General features: G+C 33.3%; 1 protein-coding gene across 1 annotated transcript; it reads right to left on the bottom strand.

Moving 5' to 3' along the window:
* Positions 1 to 423: 423 nt before the first annotated feature.
* Positions 424 to 7,964, bottom strand: LOC146538452 (cytochrome P450 4d2-like). The gene is made up of 10 exons (XM_085187055.1): positions 7,877 to 7,964; positions 5,733 to 5,828; positions 5,309 to 5,419; positions 3,525 to 3,710; positions 2,556 to 2,752; positions 2,049 to 2,103; positions 1,505 to 1,712; positions 1,110 to 1,261; positions 821 to 1,000; positions 424 to 599 (listed from the first exon to the last, which is right to left on the bottom strand). Exons 1-10 carry the CDS (start codon positions 7,962 to 7,964, stop codon positions 424 to 426), a joined length of 1,449 nt encoding a protein of 482 aa, XP_085043181.1.
* Between the last annotated feature and the right edge of the window lie 18,584 nt (positions 7,965 to 26,548).

Here is a 26,548-nt window from a genome sequence, read left to right on the forward strand (position 1 = left end):
TCTATAACGAAATTCATATTTTTTATTTAAATAATATTATTTGTTTCTTTAAATTATTGTTAGTACTAAAATAATTTTGATGGAACATACATATATGAGGTAGATGATGATGATGATGAGGTACATAAGAGTTACTTGGAACACAAAACGTCTTCATACAAACCGAGGGAGAGATGGTTAGCAATTATTAAACAATATAATATATGCAAAACTAACATATATTCATTTGTTTAAAATTTTCGAAATCTTTTAAAATCATTACTAAATTTATGTTTCATCATAATTTTAGGAATTTTAGAAATAGTACATTCTACTAAAATTAATAAAATAACTAATAGTATATAATATTTCTCTCCTCTTAGACTTCCCCCTAGGGATACCTCCGGGAAGCTAGGTTAAGTAAAGTTACGTACTGTTAATACGTTAACTTCTGTGCTCTAATTGTATCTGATAGTCACCTACGTGCTTCATTGTGAGACTAAATTTACATCGAAGAGGATTCTGTTTGTCATATTTGAAGTCGGCTGCCGGAGTGATGTGAAACCTTCGGAGAATCTTCACTAAGCTCATTTTCATAGACAACATCGCGTACCTGTAACCTGAATATATTACAAATATTAGAATTTTAAAATAATATATATTTTTAATGTCTATGTCGATGGAATAATATTTTATCATTTTAAAAATAATTAGGCGGAGAGCGCGGAACAAGCGACAAAGAAACACTAACTTGTAACTTTTATGCTGCCGTCTCTATGTATTACTTTCTAAGATTTTGTATAAATAAAATTATAAAAAAAATATTTAAAACATTTCCCACCTGGACAATTCCTAGGTCCGTAACTGAAAGAAATGAACGAGTTGAGTTGTTCTTGTGTCACATCAAAAAAACGTTCTGGTCTGAACTGGTCCGCGTCTGGGCCCCAGTACTGCGGGTTGCGGTTGATGCCCCATATATTTACTACTACGTGGTTACCTTTCGGTATAGTTAGCCCGCACGCTGTAATTAAAGATTTTTTTTTAATAAACTTTGAGAATTTGATTAATATCTTGGTATTTTTGTATGTATAATAGTATATGTATATAATTTATTTAAAAGCAGAACTTACGTAGAAGTACATCTTTGTCACATAGCCTTACAATCATGGGACCAGGTGGATAGAGCCGCAAGCTCTCTTTTATAACAGCTCCCATATACTTAAGCTTAGTTAGGTCAGGTATGGTCATAGGTCCATTTGAATCTCCAAAAACGTTCAGAATTCTGAAATTAGGTTAAAATTAACTAGTAAAATAGACATTTTTGTTAACCTATTTTTTTCTGCTTCTATATAATCATACTGTATATTTTAATTTTAGAAGAGATAATTCATTCATTGATTGTACAGAGATTTTTTTACATACTTTCCCATAAACAATGAATTTTAATATCATTTTCTTAGATTTATTAGAGAAAAAAAGCCTAACTAATTTCCGATTTCTAACACATATCAACCAAACCACATACTCTTGATAAACCTTGTCTTGTACATCTTGATGTTGCGACATCAGCAACATGGTGAAGCAGGCGGACGAGGCGGTGGTGTCGGTCGTCGCTAACATCAGAACAAGTGCCTCCTCTCGCAACTCGGTGTCAGAGTAGCCATGTTCACCTCCAGAATACTCTATTGTCAGTTCTAATAACGTTTTGATGTAGTCTTTTAAATCTGGGTTTTCTAAAAAAATGAATATTTACTGAATTAAAAATGAAAATTTTAAAAATGTTTAAAAAGTAAAATGTATAGAAATGGCAGTATTTTATATCTATGAGTGAGGATAAAAAGTCAGTATATATATATTTTCAATTACTGGTACTGTAGGAATCCAGCGGACAGCGGGAATCCGCTGGATTCAAAGGGCACAGGACCGGACGGAGTGGCGAGAATTAGGGGAGGCCTATGTCCAGCAGTGGACGTTAAAAGGCTGATGGATGGATGGATGGTACTGTAGGTTTGGTCACTCATCTTAATGCTGCCTAAGTCAATTTTAAATACGTAAGTTGAAATGCTTACCGCTATCATTTGTGTTGTTATTCTCTTTCATTATCATACGTCTCTTTAAAATATACTGAAAGAAAATTTTATGTTAGTTTTTTTTATTATTTGACAACCTTGAATTAATGATTTAAATAATATATTTTTTTAATTATATTTAACTTTACAAGTTACTTTGAAATAAAAGTATAAAAAGTTATTCGAATATTTATATACACCTTTTAGCGAGTTTTAATTTCTATACGATGCTTATTTTACTTTATTTACGCTTATCTGTATCCCGCATATGAAATTATTGCCGCGCATAGACTTGTTACTAGAAATCAAAATTTTATTCTTTTGGATTCGAACCCATAACTGCTTAGTTTATTATACAAAAAACACATCATTATACATCGTTATCATCCTTGTATTTGAATATAAAAACTAGGTTGGAAAGTGAAGAACGAAATGTCTTAACACTAAGTTCTTTCTCCTACCATGAGGAGGCATGACTCCAAAAAAATACAGCCACAAATTACTTACTTTCTCAAGAAAACTCCAAATAACTCGTTTAAACCGGATATTTTCCTTACAAGCGGACACCAGCTTGTATGTCCGGTTAGTATAGAACCAGGGCTGGCAGAGCCTCGCCGCCATGTTCTCCATGTACCCGACGAACGCTATGTAGAAGGGGTGGTCGAAACGGCGCTGGAAGTGCTCGTTCTCGCCCATTACTGTCTCTGTAAACGGCTCACTTTTGTATTTATGCGTGTCTCTCTAGCGGGTCGACATAGGCTTTTTGTATTGGTTTATTTTTTTATTAAAGCAAACCACCAAAACATTTTCTATATGAATTTTAAATGTAAGTTATAGTTACAATTCTAGATATATGCAGATCTAAGATCAACGATCATATATAATATATGGATCTAAACTTATTGAGGCGTACACAAAGTTCAGTGAGAAGTAATAAATCTTAAATTTAATAAAAATATTAAATTTTAAATTGATTTATGTTATACATAAGCTTGACGTTCTCGGAAGCTGCCTCGGAACCCTACGGTTACTAATTCATTGGGTTTAAATTTGTGAATATCTGTATATCTGTAATCAGCTGGCTGTAATTTAAATATGTTTATATTTGAGGTTCTCTATTACATATCTCTTAAATACAAACAAATGCAGGCCCTAAATATCTATGTCATTAAAGTTAAAATTAAATAATGCGACCATGCGGGCAATTTAATGATTAGCTTTTTCGTTCTTTGTTACGTAATTTGGTTAAAGATATCGATATAATACGAGCATGTTAATATTAGATTTTATTGTTAGTTAGAAAAACTTATACTAATAATAATGAATAAATAATAAATATTCTTCAGTTTTGTCATCATCACCCAAGAATCCAACATAAAAATACTTTTCCAAGTACTTCTTGAGAATAATACGTTCAACTAAACAAACTCTTCAACTTTATTATATTAATGTAGAAGGTTAACAAATATATTATACCACAAGAAGCGTCCAAGCTGTACGAGCAGAAATAGTCCCAAGCGGAGAAATTCCCTTTCCCCACTACGTTGGATAGCTTGTCCACCATCACCTGGCTGTTCCGTTCGAACACCCCGATGAACTTGTCCACGTGCTTCGGCGTCAGCGTTTGTGATAGTATTTTGCGACGAACGCGCCATATGTCCACTGAAAGAAAAAAATAACCCTGTATATATAGGGGAATTGTGCTTAAGATGACATACTTTTTGTTTCAAGACAAATATTTCAAATAAATAAAATGATCTGAGAACAGCATATTGCGTATACTATTATATATATCATAATCAACGAAATTATTTTAGTTTCAGAACAATAATCTTTTAAACATCATTAAAACAAACAAAAATTGCACTTAGGTCGACCAGTGTAAGACGACATATCTACAGGGTAAAATGACATACTTAGTATGTGGCATAAAAACGCCATCATTATTTAGCGCATAGTTCACAAATAAATAGTTTCTTCTTTGTTGGGGGGCTTTTAAACAGTATTAAGGCCAGATTCATACATGTTGCAAATTCTATGAGGTTGGATTCCGTTATCAGTCACTTCCTTTTCCAAAAGGGAAATAAGCTTCGTCACTTGCGGCTATTGAATGCCCTTGCTCTAGCAGCCTTATCCATGTCTTCTTGTGACCAATATATATTCGTTTGTAATTGCCAGGTATTTTGTAGATGAAGCAAAAAAAATACATCGATTCTATTTATAAGGGTAAAAGATAGTATGCCATCTTATACTCACGTTTTGTATGTCATCTTACCCAATAGATATATGAATTTAATTTTAACTGTTGTGACAAAAGGTTATAAGTTAGGGTGCGCTTTTAGCGTTAGTTGTGTCATATAATAATCCTATTTTACATTTATAATTAGTTCACATAGAAAATATTTATCTTACATGTCTTTTCAGCATCAAGCAAAAGCGAAAGAAAAATTTGTTGCAATTGAAAATAACGAAAACAATAATTACTTGCAAATCTGCATTCACTTTCATCCATACTGAATTTAAGCACTAGCTGCATCTACAGACACTCTCTAAAACGTCACAAGATCGCACTTAGCGCTAATAGTTTCATCAATATTGGTAGTGTGTCATCTTATCATAGTATGCCATCTTGAGCACAATTCCCCTATGTATTTCTGTAGCCATAAATAAAAAATAGTGTAAATTTCTCTTATTTTGGTTTTTGTTTTATTTTCATTCGTTGATGTATTTTAATTAATATTAAATAATGATCTACTGATTTATTTATATTTTTTCCTAATAAAAATAAAATTATTTGTATTGAAATTTAAAATTGAAAATATGATTTATTCAAATAGACTTTGTAAGTTTTTTAATTATCGAATGAACATAATGCTAGTGGTTCTACAAACTCCGAAGATAGTTCTGCTGAGTATTACCATTTTATTACTACATATACTAATAGCGATCGCGCAGGAACCCGTAACTCCGTTACCCACTTTCCGCCGAATTCTGGAGGCATTGCTTTTTATTTTTTAAATATTCCTTAACAGTGGAATAACAGGCATTACTTTCTAGTATTCTTTCCACAGTTATTTTAAATTAATATGATGGCAAAGTTGGAAAAAATTGCGTAATTTTATTATAGACACGTACACTCAGACCCATAAAAGTTTTATTAAATTTTTGCAGGCTATAACTTGGCATTACAAGCTTAAATATAGTACTGTTTTTTATATATATTTTCACCTATTTTTATAATTAAATATTAATTGACTTACAAGGTGCAAATAGGGATCCTTTGCCAGCCAGATGTATCGCTAATTCAATAAGCGGGCCCTTGTCCAAACATGATTTTAGTACCACGTTGGCTGACTTGGGCTCAGATATCACTGAAAAATTATACCTTATTTTATAAAATAATATAAAGAAAAGGCTATTTTCCACAGGCAGAGAGAATCTAATGTCAAGACACTCCGTTATCTACTTTCGCACCAATTCGAGACAGTGTTGAGTCGCGGAATATGTATATAGCACGTTTCATTGAATGTAAATACTAAATTAAATTGTTTGTTTAAAAAGAATCGATCTGTGAAAGTATGAATGTTTTTTTAAATCAATAAAATAATATAACTACAGAAATAAAAAAACTTTCTTTAAGAATAAAAAAAATATTAAAAAAAAATTCTCACAGTAAGAACTCACCAAAGACACAAAAGAAGTTAGTCATCCAAAAGGTGACAATGCCGTACGCGTTGTTGTAAGCCTGCTGGGCGAACTCCTGAAAGCATTTCATGCGATCTGAAACCCACATATAAAGGGAATTGCCTATTCAAATTCAAATTCAAAATATTCTTTATTCAAATAAACTTATAATAAGCACTTTTGAATCGTCGAATGAACATATAAACAAAAAGCTACCACCGGTTCGGAAGGCAGTTCTACTGAGAAGACCCGGCAAGCAACTCAACAGTTGTTTGTAGTTGTAGCCTATCATGACATATCAACAAGATGAGAATATTATGTTATTTATTATGGTTTCAGTATAGAGATATCTAATGTTAAGGCACTCTGTTTCCCATTTTCCGCCGAATTCAGGACAACGCGTGTTGAGTCACTCAACGTCACTCGTCTAAATTATTTATTGAAAAATATATAATCTTTTGTTTTCTTTAAATGAAAAGTCAAAATAGTTTAATAAAAAGACGGGAAGATCCTACTATATTATTATATTTTTAAAAATTAAATATATAAAAAAGTATTATTATTTTATAGGCTGCCAGTTACTTAATAGTTGATATTATTTTTTTACTCATGTAGTAACGAATCTCACCACACCACCACAGCTACAAATTTGAAGAACAAAATCTTCGTAAGTGCAGGCTAGATGAGGAGAAGTTGGGCTTAGAAGAAAACATCTGCCAGTCCCACATAACCCACTCGAGTCCCCACTGGAGAGGGTATATCCGTTAAGGGTTTCAAAAAAAAGCTTCGTATAAAATGACATAACCAAACCGTTACTTGAAATTATCTGTAGTTGTGGTAGTGATAGTGCTTAATTACCAAATTTTCAAATTTTATAGTAGGTGAGTGTTTTTTTGTAAATGTTCTTCTAATCTCAATTATATATTCTAATTAATTGCGTACTTTAGATAATAATATTTCAAAAATAAAAGATAAAAATATTTTACTTAAAATATGCGGAATAAAATTTTACAAGTAATATAATAAAATTCTACCTAGTTTTAATTTTAATTGCATAATAAATATAACATTTTATTACTTATATTTCTAACTATTCTCACTCTTATATAATAATATTTATATATTTTTATGCGTTATTTGAATTTAAAAAAAAATTGTTCGCTTATATATGTATATAGATATTACATGAAACATGGTGTTTACTAATTAATTGGTTAATTAATAAATAATTATGAATTCTTAAAAGTGAAATTTACAAATGTGTGAAAAAATGTGAAGTGCGTAAGTGAAGTGCGCAAGTGCTCCAAATATTATAGTTGTAATTAATTAACGCGCTAACGCATACGTAATGCACTTTTATTATATAAATGCTCTATTGTTCCATATTTTATTGTCATTGAATAAATTGTTAGAGAATGTCATACATTCTCTATGTGTTCAATTCATTAAAATGATACGAAAGTTCAATTATTATTTCATTTTTTTAGTTGCATACTGTAGCAGGGTAGGCAGAGGGAACCTAGTGTTAAGACACATTACATCGAATTTTAGACGCAATGCATATTTAGTGGCAGAACTCACCGCTGTCTTGTCACTAAAGCGAAGAAATCAAAATATTAATAACTAATTAGTTCATTCCCCCGAGTGAGAATCGAACTCAAAACCAAAAGTAATTACGTCGTGTTGTAATACAATCACGCGCTTGTGCCACTGCGCCACGAGGGCATCGACGGCCAAAAAATTTCTAATATAATTTTTCAGTTTTATTCCAATTAAGATTATTAAAAATAACAGTATATATTTCATATAAAATAATAATGCAGGCTGTACGTTATACTGGTGAATGATTGTCATATAATAAAAGATAAAATTGGCTGAAACTTCAGTCGTTGTAGAGCTATTAGATATTTCACCCAGCTTTTGTAAAAACTTGTACTAAAAAATATATATTTATTTAATTTTTTTTTTTGGTTATTTTTAATTTAATTGTAAGTAAGTATGTTAAAATATTAAAAAAATACTTTTTCCGAAATTTAATGTGAAAGGTGACGGTAAACTGTTAATGAAGTATATGAGTACTTTAACTAGATTATACAAAAAAGTATATATATACGAGTAATAATAAAAATATGAAAATAAATTACCTTCGTTATTTCCAATGAACTTATAAGCGTGTCCTAACACCGGCCAAGAATCGAAGTCTGTTCCTATAATCTCATGAAGTTGTATCATCTTCCTCAGCTTCACGCGACGCACAACCAATATCAACAATAGTAACGTCAAAAACAAATATATAAAAAACATTTTTAAAACTTTTTTTGTCAACAGTACTTTCATTCAAGCCTATACATACATAAAATAGATTAGAAATGAATATGTTCATTCATTTTATATGGCTAGCTGCCCTTACTGTACGGGACGGTGTACCGCGGTTTCGGCCGACTCGCGCAAGACAGCTCTTACGTATAAACTTGTCAATTTGAATATAACTCCAGTAGTTTCAAAGTATGTTGAAAGATTGAAATTAATTATATTATATTTATATTATATAAACAAAAGTATTAGATAAATATGCAGTCGAGCCCTTGGTCGACCTCATTAGGGACTTGAATCGGGTTAATTTATTATATGTAGCTTAGTAAACTTTGAATGTTGTTTGTTTTTAACATATCTATGAATATATTATTGTAATATATGTATAAATTGTTGTGAAAATTTTGTGTTAATGATTTTTTGTTTAATATTTGTCGTTAATATTTACATATATAATCGAAATGTAATCTATATCTATACTTATAATAAAATCGTAAGTGGGTCGGTGTCTGTACTTGGAAGATATTTTAAAAAAATGTTATTGGAAACCTTTATTAACCTAATAGAACCCAAAACAATGATTTTTAAATTTTTTGTCTGTTTGTTCGTTTGTCTGTGCGTTTTTTATCGCTAACATATAGGGTTTATTTTATTACAATCGGTTCCTAAAAAAAAAAGTAATGTCAATTTAAAGTATTTAATTCGACAAATTTGCTTATTGCCGTAACAGTTATTTTATACAACTGTTTTACTGAATTGTCTGGATCTTTAGTTTTCAATTTTTTTATTAATATTTCTATTTTAAGTGGGCGTAGCCCCGCACGGGCCCACTTGTTTTAGAATAGAATACATTGAAACAACTCGGGTGGTCTTTCATTGAAGCGCCTATATAAATTGTGGCATTAAGAGGCATCTAATTGCAAAATCCAGTACTTGACGTAACATTTCTATACACTTTAATTAATTTTTATTTTATTATGTTTCGAGTATTCTGCTCCATATAACATTAATAAAAGTCTGCTTATTGATTATTTTTGGGTTCTGTACCTCAAACGGGAAAAGCGAAACTTTTACAGGTTCCCTTTGTTGACCTTTGTTAACCGTCTGTTCGTCTGTCAAAACCATTTATCTCCAGATCTTGTAGAGGTACCGAGCTGAAATTAATATTAACCATTCAAGGCTATGGTCCCTTAAAGCACAGAAAAAATAAGTTGCACTTCCCGTTGACATTTTTTTTTTACACACATACAATCCAACTCACACTTAACCGATTTTTTAAATATAAAATAGAGCATAGAATATACTATATTTAAAAGTAAGTAGTTAAATTTAAGTGCCTTTAATATTTTTAATTTCTTGACTTTTTTAATTAATCTTAGCGCGCCTGTAACTCGATTGCATCAGGTCATTATGATAATATTGAAAAAAAAAAAACATATAAGAAGTCTTTCAATTCTCAGTATTACATGAATAATTATGTAGTTCAAGTGGGCAAAGCCGCGGGTAACTTCAGTCCATTTAATATATTAAATGAATACTGCAAAATCCAATATCTTATATTTACTGAGAATCAATAAAACGGATGTACCACATTAAAGTTCACAGAGAACTTTCGCAACATATTCTCAAATAGAAACTGTCTTTCAAAAATAAAATTCGTTTGAGAAAAAAATACAAAATTTCTAGTTTAACCGGTTCTATTGCAACGAGGTACATACATACTTACAAGTGGTTATTAATCAACAGCCTACTTTAGGATATCAGTGTCATATGATAATCACGCCGAAATATAACCAATTATGTAAATTAAAATTACATAAATATTTGTCTAACTTCTAACTGGTGCATATTTATAAAGGTTCTTTTTCATAAATTAAATATATAATGTAATTAATGGTTATGTAATTGTTTTAAGATTATAGTTTTATATCGTGTTGTATAGTTAGTTATGATTTATGCGTTGTTTTAGTAATCCGTGTTTGTGAGCATCTGGTGGTTTGTTTTTAGGGTTCCGTACCTTAAACGGTAAACGGAAACTTCAAGGTCAAGGCTGTTTGTCTCAGGGTCGCCTGGAGGTATCTACCTGATATTAATATCCATTATTTAGCTCAATCCTGCTTTGAAGCATAGAAACAATCAAAACTCTAAGTCAACACTTATCAAAAGATCCTCCAATCCCATGGACCTACTATCCCATGGACCTACAGTTATCAAATTTGGCATATTTTATAGATTAAAATGATTATAAGCTTATATTTGCTGTTAATTTCATATAGAACAACTAATAATAAAAAAGTAAAAAAAAAATTTTAAGTTAAACGGTTTTATATTGCAGATAAATGTACTAAAAAATTAAAAATAATATCATGGAAATTATGATTACTAAAATAAAATCGTGGGGACACTTTCTACTTACCACTAGGTGGGTGAAGTCTCATGCCATGTCTTTCGATTGTAGATATTGGACGTGCCCCACGATTTTATTTTAGTAATCATAATTTCCATGAAATTATTTTTTATTTTTTAGTACATTTATCTGCAATATAAAACCGTTTAACTTAAAATTTTTTTTTTACTTTTTTATTTTTAAGTTTTTAGTTTTTATTTCTCCTACTATTCAATTCGTTGAGTGCCTCATTATTGCAATGTTAATGGAGAATGTTACAATCGACCCCCCAGAGGTCCAATAGAGGAGCAAGGCTATGTACAACAAGATGTGCCTGAATCTTGAGGGGAAAACGCTAACGACATATCATTTTTATCCACCTAGTGCCATACAGTTCTCGGCGCGCTTTTACCTTTTACCTTGGGTGGTGTACCCCTAGCGACGTCTCATTTTTAGGCACCCTATAGCCACACAGTCCTCGACAGGATACCAGATCTTGACTTAGGTGGGAGATTCATATTGTAATTGTGTATAGTATACTGTATTATACTTACTTATTTTGATACCCATATTGATGGGATTGAAAACTACATTATCCGCCATTTTGTAGCAGTGGCCATCTTTGATTTTGATTTTGTATAGTGCACTGAATTCTACTTGACAAGCCCTTTCATTTGATACCCATATTGATGGGATCGAAAAAACTAACTTGTACGCCATCTTGTAGCGGCGGCCATCTTGGATTTTGATTTTGTATAGTCCACTGAATTCTGCTTGACAAGCCCTTTCATTTGATACCCGTATTGATAGGATTGAAAAAAACTAACTTGTCCGCCATCTTATAGTGGCGGCCATCTTGGATTTTGATTTTGTATAGTCCACTGAATTCTACTTGACAAGCCCTTTCATTTGATATCCATATTGATGGGATTGAAAAAAACTAAGTTGTCCGCCATCTTGTAGCGGCGGCCATCTTGGATTCACAATAATATTGAATATGGATAATTGTATTGTCACCAGAATCAAAGGCGTATACCAAATTTCAGATCAATCGGTTAACGGGAAGAGGGTTAAATTTCAATTACTAAATTTGACCCAAACAAACAAACAAACGGGGTGAGCTAAATAAAACCGTTTAAAAATCGGAAACCTCGGCAGGCGAATCAAACTCCCACTTAACCAGTTTGTAAGTTTCTCTTAATTGATAATTATAAGGGCCGATGTTATCACCAAAATATAATTAACAACAAAATGACGTAACGTGCATATTAAATTGCCTATTTAAAAATGGCTTTATGGCGGCTTGCGTAATTTCCAATGTGAATTAGAACCCCAACCCATCACCCCATTTGTCTTCCAGCAAGGGTTGTACAAAGCTTCGCGTTTAATTAATAACTGGGATTGAATTTTGTAAACGTGACCGCACTCGTACGAGTACATATGTAGGTGAGTCGCGTGAGGGCTCGTCATATGTAGATTTAGATGTGGATTAGTTAAGCCTCGTGTACTGTATACAGTATATACGATATTGTAAATTGTCAATTCATCAAAAGATTTTATTAATTTGTTTATTTATTGTACACATTAATGAATAAATATATTGTGTTTCTTATTTATTTTTCGTTTCTACAAACAAGTATGATCTATTTTAGGACTAATAATGGTGATTGGTACTTAAGACACATTTACTAGAAAGTATCTTTCCAGAATTTTTTGATATCGGAATTAGTGAAATTTCGGTTTTACGGGTAGAATTAGAGAAAACGTTTCGATCGGCACAGTAATGTCTCGAGCGCAACGAAAAAAAGTAGAGAAGTGACCACCGGCTTAAACATCACATGCATCTCGTGAGCAGGTTTTCACGCTGTTACGGAGATACCCGTACCCTTCCCCTCCGGAAACCTCAGGTCTGTAGAGCCGTCACTCTCAAACAGCTCGCCATAAGCTGCTTATTATTATTAGTCATTAATTAGTCATTAATCAGTTAATTAGTCACGAGAAAAAAATAATTAATTAATCAGTTTGTGGCTTCCATTCCCGCTTACGAGAACGAAATGTTTTCATTTCCTCACTATAGTAACAAGACTTATCTTGACACTACTGAGTGAGGGAATGAAATGAATTAATCTTGTTACTAAAGTGAGGAAATGACGGGATCGCGCCTTAGCACGATATTGAATCCCGTCAACACGCAATATGTAACAGAGAATCTTAACACTCTCTGCCTACCCAATTATGCGAGATACAGCGTGAAAGTGATAAAATACATATATTAAATATATGTATATGCATTATGCATGTCTTATAACAAAGTAAATGTCGTATGTCAATGCACCTGCTCGCTCAGGTTCTACAACTAACGTTATTTACGTGTAATTGCTCAGCTCTCGCAGGCAGACGCTCGCGCTGGAATTTTGTTATTTTAAGCTTTAAACTTAATTACTTATCAACTTGACTTCTTATACTATGATAATAAAAGTAATGTACACTTTTTGTGGGTTTTTTTTTTATTTGAAAAATAAACATGTACCTAAGTATTAAGAATATATCTTTTTCTTCCTTTACTGTAAAAATAATAGAAATAAAATATAAAAAATCTTTAATTTTCTCTAATTCCTTTTGACCTAGTCTAAATTAGCCTTGTTAGCGACAATCTATATTTTTATTCAATTGAATTCTTGATATATGGCGTTTTGATCGTGCCAGTTGAGCACAATTCATTTCGCCAATGTCACGTTCTATGAAAAACACACGAAGGAAATTGACCGGTAATAAAAAAGATATACACAATTATAGAAATAAAATAAATAATTATTAATATTAAAAACTGACATGACACTAGCAAAAGTCTGTAATTAATCTCAAATAGCGACTTTAGTTTAAATATCCTATCTCACCGGATACAAACAATGAATTAAATAATGTATTCTAACGAACTCCGATTCATATTAATATACATAGGACTAAGCAAGTAACCTGCGTTGTTCCCGGGAGATAGCGACGGCTTAAAAGCAAATATTACTTAGCCTTACTTATTTGTTGTTGAACTTTATAACAACTATAACAATATGAGGCGCCTAAGTGGATAAGTACGCGTTTAGTATTACAATACGTATAAGTGGAAGAACTCAGGCTATTGTATTTACATACTAGTCACTGCCTGCGATATTGCTTGTGTATTATTGCAAATTTAATACGTAAAATAGAAAATTCAATATTTTTCCGTTTCGCAGGCACTTCTAGAATTCCTGGAATTTTGTTTGCGTGGAATTTAAGACCTGAAATGAAAAAAATGGTCTCTTTGGTTTGCGTAGGAATTTCGAGAAATCATATCTTAGTCTAATAAACTCGTATGTGTTTCGTGTACCTCTTTACCTGAGCGAAAGAATGAAAGTATTAAATATTTCTTTACTCCGAGTGGAAACCAAACCCACAATCATTGCTTTTACAGTGTCGCCACGGCACGACTGGCCTTCTATATGCGATTAAATTAATATTATTGTAAAATTTTAATTTCTAAGTTACTTCCATAAAAATATTAACAGAGGAAAATAAATATAAAACATAACTAAATGCGATACAAACTGCACTTGTAACATAAACGACACAATTATATACTAGTATACCTTCTATTGGACTCACTTTGCATAAACCATTGTTCCCAGTCTCTAGTCTCTTATCTCTAAACTCTTTTTGGAATACAAAACAGCTATTATATATTTTGCTTTTGAACGTTTTTCTGAAAGAAGACGATTTTGACTTTTATATATAGTTTCACACTGTAATCCCGCGAATAGCAGGGTAGGCAGAGGGAACCTGGGGACCACTTCCTCACTCGCCCCCGCAATCTGGATGGATTGTGTATTGAGTGGCGGAGCTCAACGCTGCGCTTTGCCTCGTTAACAAAGGGAGTGTAAACATTAAATATTTCGTTTCCTCTTGTAGGAATCGAACCGACAACCTAACACGTTTACCTATACAGCCACGACTGACCTCCTCCATTCGATTTTCTTTAAAAATTATCATAAAAGTAAATATAAATACAGTAAGCGCGCCGGCACCGGCGGTTGGCCGGGTGGTCTCATTATAATTACTTTAATGCGAAACAGCCGGGAACTAGAGCATATTGCTGCGAACAATGAGAATAAACTTGAAACGTCTTATTTTCAATGTTACTTTAAAGTAAGCGATTTGCAAGTCTCGTGTAGCATTTGCTCAGTTTATGTAAATATTTTTTGTGCTTGTTTTTTTTTGAGTACCTAAAATACCAAATAAATATTTAAAACTATTCTTTATAATTTATGAGTCAATATAAATATACTTTTTTATAATTGGTGTAAAAATTCACAATAGTATGACTGTAACGCGACGGTTGTGATTTCATTTTCCACTCGATGGAATGAATTATTATTGTTTTCCCTTGAATGAACATACCTCGGATATTCCAGGTTCCCTCTGCCTACCCTGCTCTTTGCAGGATACAGCGTGAATCAAAAAAACATCACATCCGTTGCTCTTTCAAGTTAAATCACAATCTTTTGCCAAAAATGAACACAGAGTGCACTCATCAGATTGTTATATTCTTCTACAATACACAACTTTATTATTTTTTTTTCATGGAAAGGCAAACAAGCGCGCTGGTTTCCTGATGGTAAGTGATCACTGCCATTCACCACCCCGTGCAACACCAGAGGAGCTCCAGGAGCATTACCGGCTTTTAAGATATATTTGGATAAACAAAAATAACTCAAATTCTGTAAATCCTTAGCAAAGATTAAATAGTGAACAGAGATGTAATTTTACTTAACAATTTGTGAGCCTTCATCAACTGTCAAACTTTTAACAGAATTTCATTAAGTAGCTGTCTCCGAGTACCAGGAGTTGTACCAGGAGTTGTATAGGCTTATCCTAATCGGTTTAGCAGCCGAGCGGAGGCACACGAGTTAGAGATCGATTGACGACGCCTTTATTCGAATCCGAAGCTCAATGGACGACTTTGACATAGAAACCTATAATGTTCATTTGATCTGCTTATATGATCCTTAGCGATATGGAGCATATTATAATATGTTTTTTATCAAGCCGTGTGACTGTAAACGCAACGTTCGTTCTGGGTTCGATTCCCAATAATAATTTTTATTTTTTTCTGCTCAGAATTCGGTGGGCAGTGGGGAGCGAATTTTCTTAACCCTAGACCCCCCCTAACCTATCCAGCTACATGTATCATACCGTGAAAGCTAAAAAAACATTTTATCAGAATCTACTTAATATACTTATAATCCTTATTAAAATAATATTATAATATTTTTTGGTATCTTAAGTAAATTACTTATTACAGTCTAACTATCAAATTAAGATCTCTAATTATAACTTGATAGTTAGAAGAGTGCCTGAGGAATATTAAATAAAGTAAGAACTTTATTTAACTAAAAACAGTTTTCAGTGCCTTGTTTCAGTTGTATTTAAATATCGTCGTAAGTAAGAGACGGGCGGTAATTACAGCTTTGTGCAATCGCGCGCCCGCATGCTGTCCTCCACAGTGGAATGATTATTTCAACTAAATCGCTACAAAAGATGTATGCCTACTTATATGCTAATTTGTGGCTGTCTTCAATTAACTAAGGGAAATTGTTATTGTTTTTTCTAAATTTTATTTTCTTAAATTCTTTATTTTAGAAATATTGGACCATTTTTTATCTTCACGCTGTGTCCCTTCCTAGAAACAAGAGAAAAATCATCAAATCAGTCTTTTCGGGTCCACTGCTGGACATAGGCCTCTCCCAGGGTGCGCCAAAGCTCCCCATCCTCCGCCTTCCGTATCCAGTCGAAGCCAGAGAAAAATTAAAATGTTAAATATTTAATTTCGACGACTGGTCTCTATTAAGTATTTGTTTAATTATTTTTGTAAAACGTGAAAATGCAAATTTATGACATTGTATCGTATTTGATAATTGTGGACAAGAAAATAGTTTCATTTAGTTAAAGGAAATAAATAATATTTTTAGAACGTTTATTATATAAAATACAAGTACAATGAGGACTGGTATAACGCCTTTGCATATCAAAATGATTTTTTTTTCTTTATCTACAAACCACAACCTGTCCCGCTTGTGCCCCTACCCCTAGACTGGCCTTAAAGTATATAATTATAAAATAAAATAAAAAAGAAATATAAAATTTCTCAATGTTTAATTGTGAACACTGCAAATCCCGCAAAGCAGGCTGAAGCTGGTACCAGACAAACCACAAATCAAGCAAAAAGTATATTTTTTCTCAAGTCGAACGAGAAAAGAGGAATTTAATTGCGAAGTCTTGAACGTGATCGGTGAGTGAGAAGTTTTAATGCGGAAAGAACTTTTTGATTGGTTTCGGAGAGCGGCCGGGGAACTCCCGGCATATATCATTATACAGACCGAACTCTTTTACAAAGGGAAACTTTTAAAAGTTGAAAAGTGCGCTCGGGGGAGTAATTTATACCTACGCGTAGACCATCGGCATCGGAACGTCTATCGCCGCCCTCGTCACGGTGTAATGTTATAGCTTCGCTTAGAATATACATATAAACACTGACACCTTATTTCAGTTTTACGCCGTGTTCCCGCACATAGCAGGTAAGACGCGATTGGTTGTTGGTTCGATTTCGTCTCAAGGAAATTAAATATTTCATATTTTCTTTTCTTCGCTCTGGTAACGAGGCAGCGTTGAGTTCTGCCACTCAACACGCAATGCCTCCAGCATTCCATGGAAAGTGGGAACATCGTGCTCGTCTGACTCTGGCCCGTTGTGACACTTCAATAAAAATTGTATTATATTTTTACCCACCGATTGTTACTTGTCCACGTACACTGGTTGGCTGGAACAGATCTATTATATAGATAAATCTACATTTGTATACTAAATATCTTTTGTTTTTGTTTTTTATGTATTTTAGTGCAGTAAATAATATTATAAGACATATTGCTAAAAAAACGTTTCTTCTTCAAAAACTAAACTATAAAGAAAATGGATAATTCGAAGAAATATAAAAACCTGTCAGAGAATGAAATCCCTCTTTAATGCGTTTACGTACGATATATCACAATTTTAAAGCTCGAACTGGAATTGCTGGAGAGTGCCACAGACAAGGACAACTATCGCATTTATCTTGATCTAGATTCTAGCCTGAGATTAGTAATAACGACAAATGGGATTTTTGACATGTTTTGCCCATTTGATGCAACAGTGAATTATATGCACTTTTTGAAATAGGCAATGCATCGAGAACTGCGCGAAAAGTAGGGAACAGAGTGTTTTAACACTGGGATCCCTCTGCCTACCCTGCTGTGTGCCGGGTACAACATGAAAAATACAGATTTGTGCTGAATGAGAATAAGAACCTCGTTTCAAGGTATTTTGATTTGCGTTCTTCTTGAATTTACGACACGTCGTTGAGCGGCGAAACTTCTGGAACTCGACGTCTGGTATTTTTGTAAAAGCGGGGAAATAACACAAATTACTTTATAAAGGAAAACACAGCAGTTTTAATAATTAATTATTTACAATAACTTCACTAACGATTACCCTATCATCCCTTCACTTTAAGGGAGGTGTGATCTACGACGTGCGATGTGGGGAGAATTGAAACTTTGATACAAATTGCGACCCGGACTGAGATTTACACTTTCTTGTTATATATCGGGGTTAAAAGCCTAAATTACATTTTATAATTTTTATTACTTAACTTTTTTAAGTTTTTGAGTAATTTTTTTTGAGTCATATATGCATACTTTCATAATTTCAGCTTCACCTTTTTTAGCCTAGTAGTAGGCAGAAGAAGTTAGTATTGACATATGTCATTCCTCATTTTCCGTCCAGTATTAGAAAAATGTATAAAGCAACTCAAGGCCGCGCCTTGCTTCCTGGGTCACAACCGCCGCGATCACAGTCGCACTATTTAAAACTTAAATATAAAAAAATATAAGAATACAAGAAATGATATGACAATTTAGTTAAATGACAGAAAAAGCACAATATTTCTTTGTTGAGCCAATAATGGCCGAGGTCGGTGGCGCGGGCGGTCTGTTTATTTATTGTTCACGTTGAAATGTTACACTTTCAGAAGAAAGACAGCAAAGTATATAATATTAGGATCGATGAAAGACTAGTTATGTTCAAAGAGAAGTTATGGCCGTCGCGGTGCTGTGGAACAGCGCCTGACGTTTGTGGGTTCGATCCCCATTCTGAGAAGTGACAATATTATATTTAGTTTCATTAACCTGGTCAACACCAGAGGATTCAACAATCCTGCAATTAAGCACGCAACATCTTAAATCGGCGGTAAGGCTCGAAGTGTTACTAATGGGAATCTAGTGGTAAGACTAGGTTCCCTCTGTCTAACCTGCTACATACGGGATACAGGGAGACGCAAAAAAAAAATTCTTCCAGTCTGACTCCGCCGAGATATGCAAGTCCTTTCACTCCTCTTTAAGGTCCTTACTTCCTTACCATAATTTCCTCTCGTATAATTTAAAACAATAATTTAATTTGAACCCGCTCACTCAAAACCCATTCACAACTAAGCGATCAGTAAACAAAATAAACAGAATAATACGTTTTTCTTGTATTATTGCGTAACTCGAGAGGCTCGAGGAGAGGGAAGAGGTCTCCTCGCGTTTTTATTATTCCACTAACATCTGTCCTCTGAATAACGAGTACACTTTTCGGCTCCCATGCATTATGCAAGAGCTTCAGTACTGTTTCGCGCCTTGACTTTTTGGTACAAACCAATGTTTTGTTGAACATTTTATCATTACTATATATATTATGCAGGAGTATTCTATTTTAATTAGTTTTAGATTTTTTTTTTAAATACCTAAATTGATATGAACTCCTAACAGTAGATAGATGGGTAGTTAGTTAAAAGTTATTAAAAAAAAAATTTTAGTTTACATTTATGTAACTTAGGATTAGAAAGTTATAACTAAATATTTTATTTACTATCATTATTTATACAAAATACTACGAAATAATATTCTAAGAATTAAGTACGGTGGTAGCGGTTGAAACTTATAATTACATAAGTAGCAATTATCAACTTCACGTTGTATCTCGCACACTCCGTTCTCCACATTCCGTCGAATTTTTCGAAGCATTGTGTGTGGAAAATTCAACGCCGAACTTTTGCCTCGATGTCAGAGCGAAGAAATGAAAATAATAATTCTTCTTCCGAATGGGGACCGAATCCAAAACCATCACATTACAGTCACACCCTTGTGTCTCTGAGCCACGACGGTCTCAGGTAACAATTCTCAATTCTGATGCAGAATCAATCGGAAATATTGTGCGAGGAACTTGGTCAACGATGACCGGAAACGGAAAACAGCGTGATGCTAAAAAAATATTGTTCACATTAAAAAAAATAGGACATCAACACTCACCTCTCGGTAGTGTGTCAGTGTGATGTGATAGTGTGATAATAGTGATAGTGCGGTGTTACTATAAACCTGCAGAAAATCATTAGAACGAGCGCCGCAATAGAATTTAATTGGATGCTTTCAGACGCGAGTGGGAGCTTACTGCTTAATGCGCGTACAAATCTTATTCACATATTCTTTTTAGAAAAATCTTTTAAAGTTTTTTTTTTACTGTTTTGATCGTTAGTTTAAATGTTAATGTAGCGCTGTTTTCAAGCTTTAGATAGTGGTATCTTAGAAATAATTAAAAAAAAATGTTGCAACTTCGTTTCCTCTTAGTATTAAAAGAAAAATTTCACTTTCTTATGTTTTTTTCCTTATAATGTTTCAAGGAACCTCAAGGAACTTACATAATAGGTTTCTGTATCGAATAATTTTGGCTTTGTATTGTTTTTCATTAGCACCGAAACTTTATAGTCTAAAATATGCAATGAAAGATAAGTAAAATTGTACGAAGGAGAATCTATTAATTCCTTTATCAAAGAATTATATTAAAAAATTTAGAATTTTAATATACGAGTACATATTTTACAAAGAAATTGTAATAAAATATTGTTAAGCTTATATCAATTAAGGAATTAATAAATATCGGATTGGTAGTGATGGGTGGTGCGCGCGGAGGCGGCGTGGCAGAGCACCCAGCGTGATCAATAATCCCCTTCAATCCCTCGGTTCAAAGGGCGCTCGAACAATACACGTGGATAAATATCCTTTTACGTCCCTAACGCGACCATATCTACTTTTATTTCGTATATACTTTTATAATTCTGTGTTTTTACGTGACTGCGTCGAAGCCCAAAGGAGGGTTGTGTTTTAGCGCGTCTGTATGTTTGTCTTTCCTTGTAATTATTAAACCAGTGAACCGATTTTGATAAATGATACGTAGTTGGATTTGTCTTGATGGTGCGAGTCTTACTCGATACATTGATTTAATTTATTCAGTTTGGTTTTTCTTTTGGTAATAATTCACTTGTTTATAATATAACTTTAGGCCATCGTGTCGCTGCATCAGCGCCTAACTGTTAATTAGACGGTTGCAGATTTGATTCCCACTCGGGGGAAAAAAATATATTCTCATTTTCACGCTCTCATAACAAGACAAAGCGCAACGTTGAGTTTCGCTCAATATGCAACGTCTCAAAACCGAGTGATGCGTACAGAACTCTCCGTCTTAACACAAGATTCTCTCTGCATACCCTATATCACTTGATAGATACTAGTCCCAGAGCTGTACTTAACAAATTATGTGTATAATAGAAATACAATAATAAACTTCAATCATCAAATCTTAATTAAACCAGTTATAGCCCAAAGCCGTGTTTGATTAAATCAAGCACCACAGGGATGCACGACGTTAGAATTACACAGCCAAAGTATGCGGCAATGCTTATTGGACACAGAATTAGCAAATGTAGGCTGCGAGTGTATCTCATACTATTTGGGACATTTTGCGTGGGTGTCGTCAGTCTGTCATTGCCAATGATATTATGGTTTTGTTGAAATTCGACGTGAATTATTGTAATACCTGGCGTATCGGGAGGTATAAGCTGGGTTTGGGTTTGGTGTGGGCGTGAGCTGGAAGTGGCGCATCCCTTGTTTAGCTTTAACTGGCTAGTACTGCTTTTTGTCCACCAGCCTGAAGGATGATGAATTTTGACGTAAATATTCCTCTTATACTGGTAGCAACCTCACTTGAAGGTAAGTTGGCATAATCACTATACAAGAATAGAAAAGCGCATAAAATATTTAATATTTTCATTCCTTCTCTATTAAATAGACAAAGCGCGGAGTTTCGCCACTTAATACGCAACACCTCCGTAATTGAGTGAAAAGTGGTGAACGGAAGTGTCTCAATGGGAACGGAGTGTCTCAACATTAGATTCCTATACCTTCCTATCCTGCTAAATACGGGATACAGTTGTGAACGAAAATGATTTTGTTTCTAAATGTTAGTATTGTTTGTCTTTATATTAGTAACACACAGTGGATAAATATTTAAGAACTAGCGGACGCGCGCAGCTTCGCTTGCCTATTTAAGGGTGAATTCTAATAACCCATGAAACATGTGTTCAATGAAATATTTTTAAGAGTCCAACTTTCTAATTTTATAAAAATCGGTGGTGATTTAAAGATTTGTCCATACAAACTTTCAACCCCTTATTTGCACCCTTAGGGGGTGAATTCTAGAAAACGATGAAATACGTGTTCAATTAAATACTTTTAAAAATCTAAATTTCAAATTTTATAAAAATCGGTGCCGATTTAAAAATTTTTCCATACAAACTTTGAACCCCTATTTCACCCCTTTAGGGTTAAAATTTTTCAAAATCCCTTCTTAGTGGATGTCCAGATTACGAAAGTAAACTTTTGTCCAAATTTAACGTTTCTACCATCAGCGGTTAAGGCTGTGCGTGCGTCTTACCTCAGTCAGTGAGGACAAGTCCTTTTATATATATAGAAGACAAATATAATCTAAATATGAATTTAATCGTTTTTAACGATGGTGCTTTGTATAGCTAAAGGTAAGACCGCAGACCTCATTTTGAAAAGTAACTTTTCCCATCATCGCTTATAATTGTCATATAGTTAATTAGAAATTATTAAAAACGCATAAATTGTAAAAAATAATTGTTTCCAAGATATTAGTATAGATTAAATTTTAAAATATTAAATATTTTCAGCATAGAACTCAATTACTTACAATTTACTCCACTGCACTGGTAATATAAATGTAGGGTATAAGTTACAGGTGTGAGTACTTTTGTTACCGATATTTCGACTGAGTAGCTTTCCGCGGCTGCTTTGAATGAACCTGCATCGGGGAGGTGTGAAATTGACAGCTTTAAAGCGAAACCTATCCGTTCTCATGCTCTTTTTGTTTCCATAACGTGCTGGTTTCTATATATACGGAACATATTACCTCATCACACTAATGTATTAAATATGTTTTTTTATCATTTTTCACGTAAAAAGACTGAAGTTGAAATATTAAAGTTTTGGTTAATTTGGACTATTAGTATAAATATTAATTTTAATATCGCTCGCTCATCAGATGACGAAGGTGTAGGTTTTCTTTATTTCAATCAGTCCACAAATTAAAAAAAATATATAAAGAATTGTATTCGACAATATTGCTACAAATAGTGTTTATTGAATGATTGATTGATTTCTCGATATATGGCGTTTCGAGCGTGCCAGTTGAGCACAATTCATTTCGCCAATGTCACGTTGTATGGAAAACACACGAAGGAAATTGACCGGTAATAAAAAAGATAAATATACACAATTATAGAATACATGTAAAAATTTATTGAATTGGCTGAAGTTTTAGCTATCAATAAATGGATATTGCCTTTGAAATTATAATGTTATTAGGTCACGAAAATAATTGAGATGATAAAACAAATAATTGTATTGTACGAGCGGGCGAAGCCACGCGTAGGCCACTAGTATACAATATTTGTAATAAATGAAATCACATGAAAGTAAACAGTTTCATCGTTTGCCGACAGCCGACGTATCGGAAAACGCTTGTAGATACAATTTCAATCATTTGTGCGATATAAATATGAAATAGAGTACTGTTATGATACCGAGAGGCCCACAACGGGCTTATATCGATCGTAATAATCCCTACACTTTTGTTTGAAATACCTTATATAACGTATTCGTCAGATTTAGTGGTGCGGAAACTTCTGTGAGAATATGTTAGGGAGTGCGGGAACGTAATTTTTGTTTTTAGGGTTCCGTACCTCAAAAGATAAAAACGAAACCTAAATACTATTTATGTCGAGATCGCGTTGAGATATCAAGATGAAATAATATCATATATATAAGTCTATGACGATTAGACTTAGACATAGTCTTATGAATTTATGTCAACGCAATCGACAAATACTAGCAAACAAAAGATAGAAAGACAATAAAATGATCCTATAAGTATTCTACGTTTTTCCTTTTGAGGTACGAAATCCCTAAAAATCAAGCTTTTAAATAAACTAGTTCTAAGTAAGAGCATATATTTACCTACATTTATCTACAGTTTACCGAAATAAATAAAATAAAAATAGAAAAAGTGTAGGTATTTTAATACAAAGAAAAAAAATCGTTACAAACTACTATTACATAGTTAATTTAATACAAAACGAGTGCATACGCCCGCAAACTTACGTTTGTTACGTACGAAACCCTCGGTGGGTGAGGCCGACTCGCTCTTGATCCGAATGTTTTTCCTTTTCTACTAAATATAAGGAATGGAAAAAATAAGCAAATACAATTCAAGTACATTAAAATAATAGTAGTTGAAATCTTATAAACTCTTTTTATAACAAAACTCTGCTGCAAAACAGAAACATAGACTAAGTACTAAATAGTACAGTATTGTCAGTATATTGTTGCTGGTACGAGCTGTGAGAATTAACACTGCGAACTAAAGCTCTAAGTTCAATTATAACTTATTAGCACTGACGTCGTTCCGATAGAGTCAGCTAAAACAGAATATGTATAGAATTATCATTTATATCTTTATTTCACATGGGAACTGATTAACCTTAAACATAAATTTAGACATAAAAACAAAGAAACTCTTCGAATCGTGGGACAAAGGTCCAGGAATACGGTGGCTAGGGTTCCAGTCGGGAGCGTCCTCAGAAAATGTGCGATTTCAAGCAATATTGCATCCGCTTCTCTTTTCGCTTCTTCGCTTCGCTTCTCTCTCTTATCGAACAGGTAAGTTTTATTCTCTTGAGATGTTAGAAGGTTTTCCGCTACTAGAATAGAGGCATTGACATTGCACTTGGCAGTAACTACTGAACATATTCTAATTTTATACCAAAAATATTCCATTTTAAAAGTATATTGATGGCTTTCAAGCGTCACTAAATTGTCTAAATTGGACACATATTGTATGACAGGTGACAATTTGAGTAGTTACACGCGATGACAATAACTCATCACTTGAAACTAAAAATAAAAAGCGTTTCTGTAAATAATAAATATTTCAAGAACAGCCAACCCATAGAATTCGGTGAAAAGTGGAGAACGGAAGTTCTTTTAAGTGATGTTTTTTTAAAAGTGTCTTATATGATTCTTTTCGCCTTCATCGCTGGTGATGAGTAAAAGAAGACCTTCAAGTAGCTCTATATGATTTTTTTTAAAGTTAGCCGCCGTTATTGCATCACAGACCGATAGACAGACATAACTTCTTTCGAATTTATAATATAAGTATGGATGTACAAATTCAATAAATATAAAGTTATAATCTACACTTCTAGATATCAAATGTTGTAACAAACGCTGACAAAACAACAGCTGAACAAAGAATTGAAAGAGAACGAGTAGTTCAAGAATTAGCAAAAACATTCTCTATTATATACACTTCCGGTAAACTTATGGCATTCTTTTTGTTATAGAATAGATGTCAAAAACATGATTTCTAGACCTTACTATTTGTTAAAATAATCGTTATTGCAAAATAATATGAAATACTTTCTTTCTTCTTTTCTTACTTTCAGCTTCACGCCGTATCCCGCATGTAATAGGATAGGCAGATCGACCTTAGTGTTAAGATAATCCGCTTCCCACCTTCCGCAGATTGCTGGAGGTATAGCGTGTTAAATCGCGGAACTCAACACCGTGCTTTGCCTCGACACCAGAACGAAGAAATGAAATGCTTATTTCCTCGAGTGAGAATCGAACCCACAACCTGTCGCGTTTACCCCGCTGTACCACCACTGGCCTCATATGAAGTATAGTATGAAAAAACAAGTATCAGTAAAAATATTTGTTTTTGTCAGTACTAGTTCTGTCAGTCAGTTATATTTTGACGATCAAACAGTTTCCCGGACAGGGAATTTGCTAAAATTCTTTTTGCATTTCAAAACAGACAGACGGATACCATTTTTTTAGAAATAAACATTTTCTGTAGAATAGAAAACACAATATTCGAACGATATAAAATTTTGGCTATCGTACGAGGTAAACGAATAAAAGATTGAGTATTGGCCTCGCCCTCTGCGGCGGACGCAATCCCCCGCGTTAGGCTCATAACCTATATTTCAAACATTCAAAGGCTTTCACTAAGCGAGAGCTTTAGTGGTTTCTTTATTTTTCTTGTTATTGTTTTGTACTTTTCAGCTTTACGCTGTATCCCGCGTGTAGAATAGTAGGCAGAGGGAATCTAGAGTTAAAATACTCTGTTCCCAACTTTCCGCCGAATTCTGCACTCCAGAACGAAGGAATGGAAATATTAAATATTTAATTTCCTCAAGTATAAATCGAACCTAAAACCCCGCACCACTACGAGAATAAAGGATAGTTTGTACATAATGTAAATAGAAAAAAATACTTTCTAAAAACAAACAAATACGATTTATGTACAATTAAATCCCTTGCCAATGTTCGGCGAGGTTACATTTACTTAAATTGTATTGCCTGAGGGATTTCTTTAACAGGAATGGGAAAATAGAATTATTTATATTGCTTAAAAATTACTATCTACTTCTATATGCTTGTTGAAGTAATAAAATAGAGTCATTTATGAATAGGTTACTTTATAGACTAGATTCATCTTAGCTTTGACCGGGAATTTTACAATTATAAAGTTTGTGATTAAAGTATGCGACGCTGAAAACGAAGAACGCTGTTAAATTCTTTAGTCTTAGTTA

Source organism: Heliconius melpomene, chromosome 6, assembly GCF_056956725.1.
Source record: "Heliconius melpomene rosina isolate 202511_hmr_F chromosome 6, ASM5695672v1, whole genome shotgun sequence".
In the NCBI taxonomy this organism is placed as follows: Eukaryota; Metazoa; Arthropoda; class Insecta; order Lepidoptera; family Nymphalidae; genus Heliconius; species Heliconius melpomene.